This window comes from Budorcas taxicolor, chromosome 22, assembly GCF_023091745.1.
Source record: "Budorcas taxicolor isolate Tak-1 chromosome 22, Takin1.1, whole genome shotgun sequence".
NCBI classification, from domain to species: Eukaryota; Metazoa; Chordata; class Mammalia; order Artiodactyla; family Bovidae; genus Budorcas; species Budorcas taxicolor.
The window spans coordinates 57946976-57962887 of NC_068931.1; the positions used below are offsets into that span (position 1 = coordinate 57946976).

General features: G+C 46.8%; 1 protein-coding gene across 7 annotated transcripts in view; it reads left to right on the forward strand.

The window, feature by feature from the left end:
• NEDD4L (NEDD4 like E3 ubiquitin protein ligase) overlaps positions 1-15912 on the forward strand; it is a 371669-nt gene that overhangs the window by 303314 nt on the left and 52443 nt on the right. For 5 of the 7 annotated variants that reach the window (XR_008201394.1, XM_052660361.1, XM_052660362.1 and 2 more), the window contains 5 exons: positions 736-810; positions 7871-8002; positions 8512-8631; positions 9679-9876; positions 15799-15876. Coding sequence is in view for 6 of the 7 variants with exons in the window: in XM_052660361.1 (XP_052516321.1) it covers positions 736-810; positions 7871-8002; positions 8512-8631; positions 9679-9876; positions 15799-15876 (603 nt within the window). In the remaining variant the exon portion in view is untranslated. The remainder of the gene's footprint in view (positions 1-735; positions 811-7870; positions 8003-8511; positions 8632-9678; positions 9877-15798; positions 15877-15912) is intronic. The other 2 variants (XM_052660359.1, XM_052660360.1) reach the window with 2 other exon arrangements.

A 15912-nucleotide genomic window follows, 5' to 3' on the forward strand; every position in this document is an offset into this window, starting at 1 on the left:
AAATATTAAAAGTGAGGAGCTGCTACAGACTTGTCCCGTGTGCAGGCTCATGGGAGTTGCTCGTTTGACCCCTGCCTTGAGTGTGTGACCTGCTGCGGATCTGTGCGTCTTTTTTTTTTTTTTAAAGCCATATAGACCTATACACACAGTGAGAGGCACATATTATACATTCTACTCGAGATTTTTTTTTTAGATTAACCTCACCTATTTTCCTTCATTCCTGTTCTGAACAACTTCATCTCCATTCAGAAGCTGACAGTATTAATACCTAGCCCTTCAGAAGTAGCCTAAGATTATATGTGAGTTCCCCTAGAAACAGAATCCAACTGATTCTTTGTCAGTGATAAGAACAGTCAATGACTGTTTAATAACTGTTAGGTCAGTATCGTTTCCTTTATTCCTGTTCCACTGGAATTTACCCAGAGGTTGCTTCTCAAAGCACAATATATGACTTTCGGCTGCTTTTTTCCATCATTGAAGCCGCATTACGGTGGTGTCCCCTTTCATGTTTTGGCCTCTTATTTTTGCTGTTATTGCTCAAGACACTTGAGAATGACAATGAAAGATACTTGATGACGTAAAAGATTATGTTCCCTACTCCAGAAAGATGGTGTTTCATTGAATTACCTTCTGATATTAAAGAGCAGTCAGTAGGCTTGAGCGGTCAGTGTTTTAAACAGGAAACTTGTTTCTCAGCGTGTGTGTTCTGATGCTCTGTGCGCTTTCCTCCTGCAGCAGAGAGAGCCGTCCTCCAGGTTGAGGTCCTGCAGTGTCACCGATGCGGTCGCGGAGCAGGCTCATCTCCCGCCGGTAACCCACACTCATTTCCAGCCACCAGTTGGCTCTCTCGGCTTTTACTTAAAATCATCTGAGCTACCAAGGAAGAGTTTTTCCTGTGCAAAATCTACTTACCATACACATGAGACATGAAAATGTCCTAGCAGATTTCCCGAGGAGAGTGGCTTTCCAATACAGACAGTTGTCACTGCCACCAGAGTCTCTGAAATCCTGAAAAACTCCATTGCTTTGCTTTTCCATCCAAGTGAATGCCAAGTCTGATATGCCTACTTGATCTAAACATTAGCAATTCCTTTTTTAAAAACTTAATTTGGTCCCCAAAGTTGTATTCAAGTGACCTGTATCTCCAGAACATAGGAAAAACTCTTCTGGGTGGGCAGCAAGGAGCCCTTTCTATTACTAACAGGCTTAACTCTTAACACACTGAGCTTCTGTACCTTCTCTTTAAAGACAGCTCCCTTGACTCAAGACCTGGCTATAATTTGTTTCCACTTTCCCACTAGTTTTCATAGCTAGCAGCAAATATGGACGTGTAAAGGGTGTTAATAATTATATCAGACTTAAAATGAATGTTCTGATTGGGAGGCAGACCAGAACTGCCTGGGGAGGTGTTAGTATACACATTAAAAATAAATTTTATGTAAATTTGTTTCTTGTTTTGGAGGAGAAAATGTTACGTGGTTTTAGCATGCTCAACTTAATGTTTGACCTTGACCAATTTTTATTATTATGACAAATCGTTGATCATCGTTAGCACTAATACTTATTGGATCTGAAATTGAAGGGAAAGAAAGATTGCACTTAACAGTTTTTGCAATCATGGCATCTTCCCTGTTGTATACATTTCTGCTCAACTTCACAGGATGTGTTTTGCCTAGACTTTAAGTGTTTTATGTTTACAGAATGAATTAATAAATACATTAGTCAACTGAGTAACAGATTAGATTCAGTTGTGGCCTACATGGAAAGGGCTGGTTAGGTCAGAAGCGTGACAAGAGTATCCTCTCTGGGATGCAGTGCAGGCCTCCCCCAAAAAATGGAACAATCAGCTGTGGTGGGCCAGTGGGATCCTCTTCAGATGATTCTGTGATTGTCCTTGATGAATTAATGGCACTTTCTCTCCTTTTCAAAAATCACTGTCAGTTGTATTGGCCAAAAGAGCCATTGATTCTTCCCTCTTTCTTTGCGCTCTATGAAACTGAACTCACTGATCACCAGCGGCCTCTTTAATTTTGAATTTGGCAGATTTAAGAATCTGCTAATTGTTTAACAGTGGGAGCATGATTGTGGTGCTTTCTTTATTTTTTCATAAGACATCTCACATTGTTGAGGTTGTCAGTTCATTGTTTACCCAGATCACGGCTGCACCCTGAGCCTTCTCTGGGTGGGCGGGTGATCCTGTTCCTCTTTTCCTTCTGATCATCAGTGGTTGCTCCACTTTGTTTGGCCCGGGTGGATTGCAGAGATTCTGATTCATGTCACCTGCCTTGCTAGCTGCACCAGCTCTGATCCCTGATTCAGTAAGCAGTGAGTGACCTCCCAGAATGCATTTCACTGATGTAAATTATCATTTAACAGCCCAGTGCCCCAGCTGGGAGAGCACGTTCATCAACTGTCACTGGTGGTGAGGCGCCAACGGTAATGACACCCTCGTTCAGACATTCTTGGCAAAACTGTGGGTCTGTTTTAATATTTGGGTAATGGTGAATATACAGTTTTTTCTCTTTGTTTTGATAAGAGCAGCTTCTGATGTGCCACGGAGCTGCACATTTCTTATGTTAATAAAACCTCACTTTCACACTCCTTGAAGGTACTGGGTAAAACAAAACAATTTTTAGTCCCATGTAGTTCTAAGAGCTGTCAAGCTTTAAGTTTTAATCTGAACCTTTTAGAGTTTATTTCTGCCTTTTAGAGTTTGTTCTCCTGATAAGTTTCCCCCATGTGTTTAGAAGACATGGGTGAAATATTTTGGTCGGAGGAGAATCAAGGAAGCCCCAGAAATTGCACACACTTGTGCATGTGAATTTCGGTGATGCATTCCCACTGCCGCATTTCAAAGGCTGACTCAGATGTTCTGTATCACAAGCAGGAACCAGTGACCTTTCTCTGTTGCCAGGCCCCCCAATTCACAGGTTCAAAGGTATGAACAATGGATATTCAGGAGGAGAACATATGAATATAATTCAGGAGAAGAGAGAAAGTATAATTAGGAAATTGAAAGGATCTAGGAAAAAATGGTGTTTTTAAGCCAAGTGTACTCTTCGTTTTAAGTAATTCCTGCTATTCATGTTTGTGGGTAACGCATGACTATGTGCTTCACCAGTTTTCTCCTTGATCCCTAAACACAGGCTAGCTTATAGTTAGGTTGGTGCTGTATGGCTGTTTGAAGAGTTTTCCTTGTTGTCTCACCTTTGTATGTTTGTTATCACTGCTTATTACTTGAGAACACCTTTAAATACATACACGATTGCTGATTTTCTGCAGGGTATTGATTTAAAGGAGCAATCTAGTTACATTGTTAGAATTGACAGCTCAGCATGGTACCCTGGAAAATCGAAGTGGCAGTCAGCAAAAATCAGGCCAGTTTAAGGCATCAAGCCGCAGTGATTGATGTGAAGGGCACCTGTTGGGTGGGCCAGGCTCACCCTCCCGGAGAACTGAAGAAATTCCAGATGACCTAGTGGGCTTCCTATTGTGCACTAGTCGTTTCCATGGGGGTAGAGCTACGAGGTGGATGAGATCACTTCATGAAATGGCTTTAACAGGAAGCGGGGCCAGTGAGCTTCTACCCCGTCATGCACTTCATTGGCCTCGGGACCTGCTGTGAGTGTCCTGATAGCTGATGGTGTCCAGTGACAGGATGGACTGAGCTAGGATCGTCCCGAGCCAGGCACCTGGCAGGGCAGGGTGACCCATCCAGTAGGGTCCACGCAGCCCTGCCCCAAGGCGACGCTTCTTGCCTGTGCCCTCCCCCTCCCCCCAGCAGTGAGCTAAAAATAGCAGTTTGGTTTTTGTTTCTTATCTTTAAAGAGCGGGTAGTAATATTTCCTAAATGTTTTATCTACTCTCATGCTTTCTGCATACCTGGTGATCTTTTGGCTCGAGTAAGCCAACCTCCTTTATGACTACATGAGAAACAGTCACGTCTGGGTTTTTTTTCCCCACCCTCACCAGCCCTTGTCACCAATAGCCTTTGCTTTTCCAATTCCGTCTCCTCCATGGATTTTCCCCTCTCTTATACCTCCTCCCTGTCCACCCCAACACCCAAGTGTGCCCTGTCAGCCTGGAGCAACCCTGGGACTCCACACCCCTCCTTCCTCTGTGCTCTCACAGATGTACCTGTGGGTACATGCACATACGCGTGCACGCACACACACAGGGAGAAAACAGAGAGCTCGTATACATATTACTTAATCGACTTGATACTCACTTGGGTCATTTCCCTGGGACATACTGGTTATTACATAATACTGGTTACATTGAGATGCTGGGATGTGAATGTACCAGAGTCCCGTGTTTCCCACAAAGATGAGCCCTCAGCTGACTCCCCTCAGCAGCTGCTTGTCCCGCGGCCTCACCCGTCCTGGCGTTGCTCTCTCTCCATGCAGGGCTTTCACGTCTCTGTTACGATCAGCACGCCCCAATTCTCACCTGCGAACCCACAGCTCTGACACGTGACAAGTGAATACACGGTGGTGTCACTGTCTAGCTGGCTGAGCCAGAGTCCACTCTGTGAGAGGAAATGAAAAGGGATAGCACAGTTTGGGGGGGTTGCTGTCTATCCCCTTAATATTCCACTGAGGTTAGAGTGTGGCAGGGTTTGAGCAAATCTTGAGGATATGTGATAGCACCAAGCTGTTTATCGTCTTTAAAAGTGTTTTGAAACTTTTACAGCTTCAGCATTATTGAGCGCTTCATTTTAATGAACTCAATGGAGCTACCCAGAAGCTGTGGTCAAATGGCCCCTTGACATTGTGAAAGACAACGGTAGACGGAGAGCTGTGAACTTCTGGATTCAGCTGACCAGCTGTGTTTCAGTTGGCTCCCTGTTAACTGTTTCTTGAGGTGGCATGGGATGCACGTGTGCAGGAGCAGTACAGACACCTGCCCATGCGCACACACACACATACACACACAAATGCATGCACACGTGCACACACACATACATGCACACGTACCCACACACATGCACACACACCACAATATACACACATATGTGCACATATACTGCAGGAGAGTCTGACATTGGCTCCAGGCTAGCACTGCCACGGTCTCTTCATGGACACTGAGCCCCGCTCCTTCCCAGCTGCGGGACGCATTGTTTTGAGTCACAGATGGAGTTGTCCGCACAGGTAGTTCTTCAGGGTCATTTGGAAAGAAACCTGTAAAGAACCGTTTTAATAACACCATCTTGCATCAGTGGAACTAGATTATACATTGCCAAGTCATTTCTCCATAGAAGGTAGAATGCACATTTGACTCAAATGCCATGTTCTCTACAACACTCCTGCTGCTGCTGCTAAGTCGCTTCAGTCATGTCCGATTCTGTGCGACCCCATGACAGCAGCCCACCAGGCTCCCCCGTCCCCGGGATTCTCTAGGCAAGAACACTGGAGTGGGTTGCCATTTCCTTCTCCAATGCATGAAAGTGAAAAATGAAAGTGAAGTTGCTCAGTCGTGTCCAACTCTTAGCAACCCCATGGACTGCAGCCTACCAAGCTCCTCCGTCCATGGGATTTTCCAGGCAAGAGTACTGGAGTAGGGTGCCATTGCCTTATCCGCTACAACACTCCTAGTTTTCCATAAACTGATTAGTCCTATTAACTGTGGCTCTATGAAAGTAATCTGGTTGCTGGACAACTCTGCTGGAAGTCTCCCAGCTTTAGACCTCAGTCCTGAGATTATCCATGACACATCCCAGTTATTTTTGTTTATTAGCCTCCCCATAAACGTCCTTTCCAGGGATGCCATAACTGTAAAACTATCCTTAAGGTTTCCAGAATGGAGTTTTCTGAAGGCTTATCTAATTGCCTCTCCCCAAAAAAATAACTCGAAGAGGAGGAAGGCAGCAAATTCCATTTGGTATTCCATTCAGCCAAAACACATTTGTTCCTCATGTAAACAACAGTAGGTCAAGGCTTGATAGCATGTATTTAGCCAAAAATACTAATTGGCCACTAACTTTTAGGTTGCAACTCGGGTTCCACCTTAGGTCAGCAGAGTCCATTGCCATAGCGCCCAGATAAAAAGTAGCCTGGAAATAGCTCTTTTATGTTGGTGCCACAGCAAGAGAAGGAGGGTGGAAAGAGCTTTCAGCCATAGACAGGTTCATCTGTCTTTAATACAGAAGGATCAAGCCTGTGTGCTGGTGTTTCTTCCACTCTTGTTGTATCCCTGCACCTCAGTTCAGGATGCTACATTGTCAGAGTCTTGAAATTACCATTATGGGGCCTTGGGGACTTTATCTGGAATAACATCAAGAAATAGTTGCTGAGGTTTTAGCACAAAGTTGTCGTGCAGATGCGCTTGCCCTGCTGGGTTAATGTGTTTTAGAAATAAGTATTAAGGCAGTCACTTCATGGTCTCAGTTTCTCGTGGTTTTTTTTGGAATGTGCTGTTGAACTCATGAGGTAGGATATTAAGCCTCATTGCCTGCGGTCCCCAGATTCCACAGCAGCCTCTCTGATCATGCTTTTCAGTTCGAGGTCTCGCAGTGGACTGGGGGACCCTCTTTGCCAGGGGGCACTGTTGGTAGTGAACACGAAAGATGGGATGGACATGGGGAGAAGCCCGGCTGAGAGGTTAACATCAACCTCATCAAGAAAATACACCATATGTATGCCCGTGGCTGATTCATGTTGATGTTTGGCATAAACCAACGGAATTCTGCAAAGCAATTATCCTTCAGTTAAAAAAGTAAATTTTAAACAAACAAGCCAAAAGAAAATATACCTGGTGAAACATCTGGAGGTTTAGAAGATCCTAATTAGGGAAGATGGGCCCTAAAGGAAGTGGCTCCCTTCTGTAACCACACGTAAGAGATTACTCCTGAATTTAGGCCTCTTGTTTCTTTTACACTCTTGTCAAGAGCCATGTCTGCCAAGGCTTCTTGTTCCTGAGCAGCACCCCTACCCCAGCTGCAGATCTTGTATGCAGCATCCATACCTGCAGGACTTCCTGGGCAGCACCGACCTCAAACATCCTTCTCTTGGCCTCCATGAGTCATGGAGACATCCTGCTTTCCCAGTATTTCGCCACCCCACCTGCATTTCTCAGACTGCTTCTTACAAGCCAAAAGATCACAGGACTCCTTTAGCGATCTCCTTTGGCGCATCCAAATCTAGTCCCTCAGTGCTGGACATTCTCTCTCAGCCCGGAAGCTGCCTGCCTTCCATTCACCCTCTAAAGAGACAAATCCCACATGGCAAGATGGGGGAAATATAGCCTCAGCAGTCAGGTTCCTTGGGAGTTCTGGCCTGCCTCCTCCTGGGCTGGGGCAGCTGAGATGTTCTGGTCGGTCACTAGTGTAAAGGGGGATCTCATAGAAAACAGATTCTGTGTCTCACCCACTCCCCGACCCTGAAATTTACATAGTATAAGGGCCCTAAGGTGTTGAAGAATTTAGGGATAAGCTAGGAGAACATTCCTGTGGCAGCTAGATTGAGGAAGAGATACTTAGAGCATCCCTCTCAGAGACAATAACGTTTGACAGTTTGAAACATCTTTTAAGCTCTACATGGCTTGAAGTAAAATTTGGTAACCAAACCAAACTGGCATCGTCGTCTCCTTCCTTACGATCACATTGGCAGCAGCCCTCTACGTTGGAGGCTGCGTGGCCTAGAACTGAGTCCTGTGAGGTTTTGACCCTGTAGCTTGGGTGGGGGTTCATTTCACACTAGGTTTAAAGCTGTTGGAAACCTGTTGCTGTTTTCCGGACAGTCGTGTTTCCGGTACCACTAGAATTAACTCACTTTGTCTAGCAGAGCTAATCCTCGGGGTATGTATGACTTTATGAAGCTGATCGCAAAGCAAATGCAGGATACTCAGTAATGATGATTTCTTACACAAACAGCCATCAGTGGCCTATGTACACACTACGCCGGGCCTGCCCTCGGGCTGGGAAGAGAGGAAAGATGCTAAGGGACGCACATACTATGTCAATCATAACAATCGAACCACAACTTGGACTCGGCCTATTGTGCAGGTATGCGGTTTGCCCTGCAGCTTCAGTCACAGGCACTCAGAAGCCAAAACGTCCACGACCCCCGTTCCCGGGTTTTAGGTACCATTCTGAGGAACCCATGTCAAAAGAAGATCTTTTCTTGCAAATGCATTACTTTAAACATAACATTTTCCTAAGAAAGAATTCAGTCCCTGGCTCAGTCTCTCCCTAGAGGGTCCATTTTATTAAAAAATATATAAATATATATGACCCAAAAGAGATTTTCAAAGCAAGAGCCTGTTGATCCCAGCGGGTAGCGCCCCTCCAGCCCCCGTTTTCTCTGAGGCTGGCTTTTCTGCTGGCTCGTGATTCAGTGTTTACTTCCCTGGAGCGTGTTCCCCCATCCCTCGCCCCCGCCCCCGATGTTGCGTGGGGTCGGCTCCTCCAGGCTTCCCACAGGCCTCTCGTGGCCGCTGGCCGCGCTGTCACTGGGTCCGCACCGCGCAGGGAGCGCCTCGCACGCCGCTAACTTGTGTTTGCCTCCAACGTAGCTCGCAGAAGACGGCGCATCCGGATCCGCCACAAACAGTAACAACCACCTAATCGAGCCTCAGATCCGCCGGCCTCGTAGCCTCAGCTCGCCAACAGTAACTTTATCCGCCCCGCTGGAGGTGAGACGGCTGCCCGGCTCCCCTGACCCCTTCTCACCCGCTCTTCTCTCTCCGCCGCGGGCGCGCGGGGCGCCGCCCCCCTCTCTGGCCGTCGCTGTGTTCGCGGTGAGGGGTGTCCTCGTGCGGCCTCGCTCCATGCTTCCCATCCCTGGACTCTCACTGATTCTCACTGTCACGGGGCCGCGGCCACGGCGAGCCCCTGCTGGTCGTGGGCGCCTCTCTTCCGAACTCTCTCCATTCTTGTGTTTCACTCCTTACTGCCTCATGAGACGCGCATCGCAGCTCTTTCCAATCCCAGTGCTCCCGCTGAGTTTTTACGCACAGCTGTCGCTTCGGTCATTCTTCCTCCCTCCCTACTGTAGGGTCTTCCGTCGTGTGGGCCTCGTGTTTCTGACGCGTGTCTGCATCTCTGAGTCACCGCTGGGCATCCGCTTTGCGCCCTCCCGTTTCTGTGGTCTTAGCAACATCCCTTAATATCACAAAGGCCGGAGACTAAACCTTTGATGCTGTAAACGTGACGGGCATCTTAAAGATGGCTGCGGGCTGCTCTGTGCCCGGGTTTAGGAGGTTGAGGAGTGGCAAGGGGACATGCCTCCTCCAGGCTGGGATGTGGGTGTCCTGGTTAACAATGGTGCCATCCCAGGTGCTTGTCTCCATTGATAGAGCCTTTTCTTTTTCTGCTCCAGAAATTGCCAGTCCGTCTCCATTAGACTGTGAGCTCATTGAGAGCAGGGCCACGTTTTTCTCCACCTTTTGTAAAATCCCCATCCATAATGGTTACTACCGAAAAGTATTTGGGGTTATGTACCGAGCAGCTATCAAGGGAGGGTGGTTATACTTACTTAATATTGTTGTGTATTGAACCAATAGGAAAACATCACAGTTAGATTGTTTTTTAAAGTAAGCAGATGACAGAAGCAGGTTTCTTTTAGGTGTTTCCCCGTGGTCCCATTTCAGAGAGAGGAGCGTTCCCTGACCCCCGGGGACGTGTTGACCCCTCTGAACCAGCACGTGACGAGAGTTCTAACGCTCATTATTATTCCTTAGGGCGCCAAGGACTCACCCGTACGTCGGGCTGTGAAAGATACCCTTTCCAACCCACAGTCCCCACAGCCATCACCTTACAACTCCCCCAAACCACAACACAAAGTCACACAGAGCTTCTTGCCGCCCGGCTGGGAGATGAGGATAGCGCCCAACGGCCGGCCCTTCTTCATTGACCACAACACAAAGACCACGACGTGGGTAAGGCCGCTGCTTTGTTTGGCTCCACTTTCACCCCGAGGCCTGGCATCTGTCCCTGACTCAGTATCCATGGTGCTTGCTGAGAAATTTCCTGGCACTATAGTGTATCCCCTGAGGGTCTCCTGAGCCTTCACCTCGACTCTGCACGTAGGGGCTGGTGGGAGTGGGTGATTTACGGGCACGGCCTCACAGCCACCCTGGGTATTGATGCCTTTTCCTCAGAGCACTCATGGGAAGCTCCAGTGTTGACAGTTTACCGTATTTTGGAAGAAAAGGTAGTGCTCCATATTGCTGGAATTTTGATATTGCCGCTTCCTGTCTTAGGCTGCTGTGGCTTTATTAGGAATTCCAGTCTTTTTACAAAGACTTTCTCTGTGTCACTTCTTTTTTTTGCATTTGTGTTGCCATTACCCATCTTTATTTTTATCTGATGCGTCCTTTTGGTGTGTACAGTTGGCACCAGACATGTATTTTACACTCCAGTGTTACATCACACTCTTTAACCGTGGGTTAGGAGATTAAATTTGTAAATTTGATACCTCTTTTTTGTGATCATCTTGTCGCAGTTTTTTTTCCTTGATAACAGTACTCGTCCTTGTACCCCTGAATCACGCACGAGGGGGAGAGCGTGTGTGTGCTGTGCTGCCTTTGAGAAAAATGAGACCAATGAGAAGGACGTGTGCGCATCTTGACACGCCCCCTGCTCGCTCTTCCTTCGTTCAGGGCAGTCAGTGGTGGCTCACTGGAGGCAGCGTAGAGCTCTTTTTAAAGTCAGTGCTGTTCTGCTGCTGTTGCATCTCTAGGCCACCAGTTAACCTGAAGTGGGTCCTCAGGTTTCTGACTGTTTCTGATGCTCCCGAAGGTTTGTTTTCCTTCCTGCCCCTTATATCCCCAGCTGACTACCCAGGTATGGAGTTGGGCTCATTCTTTTTATGTGCTGCACTGCTATTTAGAACCGATGATTACATGAAATCCGGTTGAGTTTTGGTTGTTGTCACTGGCCCTGGCTGTTTGGTCTTGGACCAAGAGTCAACACATGCTTTAAATTCCCACTTCTAGTGAAGACACCAAATATACCCAGTTGCTAGAACAGCAGTATCATGTGAAGGAAGAGACCTGGACCCAAGTGACCTGGACTGTCATTTACACTCTGCCCATGGCACGATGGTAATTCAGTCCCTTGAGAACTGGATTAGGCTCTCTCAGATCTCACGGATCACGGTGCAGTGTGTCTTCACGAGGACATTCTTAGCACTCGGGGCAGGGCTGTGCTTGTTGCTGTGGGGCATTCGCCATCCTCGGCCCCTGCCGTGGATCCCAGCACACTGAAAAGCACACTGAAAAGCTCAGGAGCCCCCAGGCATTTCCCAACACCCCTTAGTGAGAACCACTCCAATTTGGAAGTAAAGGTATAACCTGCAGAGAGAATTTAAAATTCAGATCTGGTAGCATTCATTTGGTAAACTCATCACTACTTCTCAGACGTATAATAAGTAACAGTTTCATCTGAAGATAATATTACGGGTTTGTGGCAACAGGAGAGTAATAGATAGGAAGCTCCTTGGAAATAGAGTGATAGAAGTTGGTTTCAAAGTCTTTTTTTAACCCCCCTCAGGGATGTAGAACCTGTAGCAGTCCTACTACTGAAGCCATTTCTACTTGCTACAGCATTGCTGGGATTTCAGTTCCTCAGCCAGAAATGGGAGCTCCAGAAAGTAGGGGGTAAATATTGTAAAAGTAGATGGATTAGTATATGGAGCCACTGTGGCTTGCCAACATAAGCTATGATTTTAGTAATCTGAACTAGCTTAGTAATCAAATCCCCTAACCTTTTCACAGCCTTTCACGCCACAACTGCAGTGTAATCGCAGCTGGGCAGGTTTTCTTTTAAATAGCACCCGCTTTATTTATTGCCTGCATTGTTGCTGAATGAAACCCAGTTTGAACTTCCCATTGCCCCTTTCGACCAGATACTCGTGACTCACTGATTTTCAAATTTCAATTTGTTAAAACAATGTTTTGTCACGGCTGCTGTCATGAAAATCCTGAAGGTAGCAACAAAGAGTTCCACCAGCCGTCACCACCCTTCCCCGCTCAGCGCGGAGGCCCTGACACAGCTGCGTTATCCCTGCTAAACAAAGGCCCATCCGCAGCGCTGGCTGCAGAGCACATGCTCTGAACACGTGTTTATTCTGACAAAAGGTGGAGGGATGGGGAGAAACAAGAAGATAACTTTCAGCTTAAAACCTGTGTTGAGTTACTTTGGGGGTTGCTTTGTTTTTGTTTGTTTGTTTGTTTGTTTTTAAAGAAAGAACAGCTATTAGATTTGAGCATTGTCATAAAAGAAAGAAAAACCGGTCAGACAGGTCAAGAGGGATGAAAACGGACATCTTCCCTCTGCACCCCGTGTGCTCTCGAGTCCTGCATGAACCAGAAGCTTCTCCTTTGTATACATTGATAGAGGAACCTTCCTTTTGCTTCCCCAGGCTGGTACTAGTGGTAAAGAATCCACCTGCCAATGCAGGAGATGTGGGTTTTCGATCGCTGGGTTGGGAAGATTCCCTGGAGAAGGAAATGGCAACTGGCCCCAGTATTCTTGCCTGGAGAATCCCATGGACTGAGGAGCCTGGTGGGCTACAGTCCATAGGGTCGCAGAGTCTGACACACACGCACGCACGCACACACACACACACACACCCCCCCCACACACGCACCCCCCCCCCCCTTTGAGTCTATTTATAAAACACGGCCTCTTGCACTCACAAATCACAGAGGCAGGGTGCCAGCCTGCTGTCGGTAATCAAGTCAGACATGTCAAATGCGCATCTCTTGGTCCTCACTGGGGTGGGTTGGCTGTGGATCTCGGGGAGACCCCTAGGGAGGTGAGAAGAGATTACACAAGGCTTCAGTGTGTCTGTTGCTTCTGCTGAAGAAGCAGCTCAAAGCATGTGTGTAAGAACATATTTATGTCTTTTACAGGACAAAGCATTGGCTTATTTCTGTCATGAGAAAGATTATACCGTAATTAAGTTTTAGGCTTGTTTTCTTTTCTGCCCAGGTCAAAACTAATAAAAGTCACTGTAGTCCAGGTCTGGTGGTTGCTCCCTTCCAGGCTGGAAAAACCACTACTGTCTTTTCAACCAGCCAGCATGCCCTTACTTTATCTGTTTTTAATAAGTCTAATAAGAAATTGCGGGTAGGGGAGACATGTGGGATCTTAGTTCCCCAACCAGGGATTGAACCCATGCCCCCTGCCTTGGAAGGCGAAGCCTTAACCACAGGACTGCTAGGGAACTCCCCGAAACCTTTTTTTTTTTTATGTTGATCTTTGCCTTCTATTTAAAAGCCCTTTCAACTGTATTTGAGGGAAGCGGTTGTGAAATACTGATGTAATTGTGAAGGAGGCACTTCCTGTGCTGAGGCAAGGGAGAACAGCCCAGCCCGTGTTGTGTGTTTCACTCCTTCACCTCGCTGGGACTGCGGCTGACTCTCGTCCCTCCGGTTGTCCCAGCTCACATGGGGCCTGGCCGTTTTCCTGCCCTGCCAGCTGCGCCCTCTGTCGGTCAGGGGAGTCCATGGGAGGGCGGCTCTGTGGGGCCCCGTAGGCTGAGCTCGCAGAGCCTGATGGATGGCAGCTGCCGCCAGTGTTTTGATTTTTGTTAGTACAATAAAATCACGTGACACCCCCCCCCCCCCACCACCACACACACACACCGCTGCCTCCAGCCCTCACATTCTCTGGGTTCCAGATTTCTGTGCCGGGCCATTTTAGCAGACCTGGGAAACGGAGTTTATTTTATTCTTCATGCTTCTTCCCCCATTCCTGGTTGGTCACTTTTGTTTAATTGCAGTTGATTTTTTGTTTGTTTATCTTCTTTCAATCAGCAGCTCTTTACCAGAAGAGCTGGTTGTCTTTCACAGTAGCCTGCATGTGTAATTCCAAGCATGGAGCATCCAGAAGCCCCAGCCTTGTGATCCCAGCCTCGGACTTTCTCTGAATCCAGCATCATCCAGGGCTGTGGGGGGCCCAGGGTTCCCCATGGTGGGGACATTACTTGGGCCAGCTCACAGTTAGCTTTGGATGTGTTTGGTGGAATTCACCATTCTAAGGTTTTCCTCTTTCCATGACAAAACAGTCGCAGATGTTTATCAGATATTCAGCTTTTTGGACCTTCTGAATCCTAAAGCTACTTGTATATCTACTTACACTGTAGGTGTTCCAGTATGCTGTAAAATACTGGAGTGTTTTTAGGTCTCTAATTATCCCTTTAAAAAGTTCAAGATCAATTTCCATCGAAAACTGCTAATATGATTTATTGCTTCTATTAACAGTTTGCTTATAGCTGACAGAAAGCACAGGTTGATTTGCGTATGTGTGATTTTTGTTGTTGTTGTTCTTGCCAGCCCCCAAATCTGTCACTTTGTTATTATCTGGTGATACTAAGGGTTTATACTGTTCATTTGGGAGAAACATTTTTAAAGCTTTGTCGAGGTATCGTGCACATCCCATACAATTCACCCGTTTAAAATATACCTCAGAATGATGTTGCGAGCATGACACACATGTGCAGTCATCACCGTCATCTGTTGTAGGACATTTCCATCCCGCCAAAGGAAACCCCATGCCCATTAGCAGTCACGCTCCATGATCCAGATGTTTAATACAGTCTTGGTGTATAATCATATGTAACTTCATATCTCCAGCAAAAAGTGAGGTTTATTATTTTCCCAGTTTTATATCAACTATTTCATTTTCTTGCTGACTTGGGAAAATGCTGAGGCAGAAAACCTTTTAGTAATTTTAAGAGCAACAAAGGCTTTACCATTATTGAAATACAGGGTTGTTTTGGTTTTTCTTAAGATTTTAGGGTGACTTTTTGTTTTCCTATTAGGCTTATTTAGTTAATAATGTTATCATTTTGTTTTCTAGTCATTTGAGCTTAAAAGATTATCATTTTGTTTGTTTTCTAATCTTTTGAGTTTAAAATTGGGATTCCCTAGGTTGCCCTGCATTTTTAATTGGGTCTGTATAAGTGAAGGGGCAACTGCTAGACTCTAAACCAGAACCTCTGGGCAAGTTCTTGTTCTCTGTGAGACTTGGTTTCCTTGTCTAAGGGAGCAGAGATTATGTGCCCAACCTCCTAGCAAGGTAGCTGCAGGATCGTACATCTGACTGTTCCTGGTGAGTTACAGAGCGTGACCCAAGATGTCAGGGCATGTATTTTTCTTTCATTGGTTCTGTGTGGTATCTGATAAAGCATATCCCTTAAGAAAAGTATTTTGTGAACTTTTAAGATCTAATTTATAGAACTTGGTCAAGAATCCCAGTGAAGTTCTCTCAAGGGGATGTGACTTGATAAGATGTTGCCAACTAATCCTGGGGCAGGACATGCCTGGGCAGTCAGACCAGATTTCAGACTTTTGGCTTTAGCTGAAGAGAGGTGGAAGGGAGCAACAGCAGACTTAAGTGCTGATGGAGAGGCTGTTGCTAACAGGCTAGCTGCCCTCACGCCAGGGCTCAGGGTCCATAGGGAGCTATACAAACCAGAGTCCCCACCCCCTCCCAGTGGACTAGGGCCTCGTCTTCACCAGCATCCTCCACTCTGGTTTCCATGGTAACATCACTGCTGGAACCCTCTCCCTCTTCATCTGCTCTGGGTCTTGGGAAAACCTTTTACTTAAATGTTCTTACTCTCCTCCTCTCATCGAGGACAAGAAGGAAGAGTGGAATCGTTTATGAGAGCTGGGGTGTCAGGCTTCCTACACCAAGGTGGGATCCTCCCCTCCCCCACGCAGCAGGAGTGCATCGCCACGTACAGGCAACCTGGTTGCTGTGGAGCACACACCTCCCGAAGGGGAGGACCAATACTACCCATGGTCAGTCACTCCTAACATCTCCTGCCTTTTGCATTTCTCTTTCAGGAAGATCCACGCCTGAAATTTCCAGTACACATGCGGTCAAAGGCATCCTTAAACCCCAATGACCTTGGCCCTCTTCCTGTGAGTACACTGGAGACCCACAGACCAGTCTGAAAG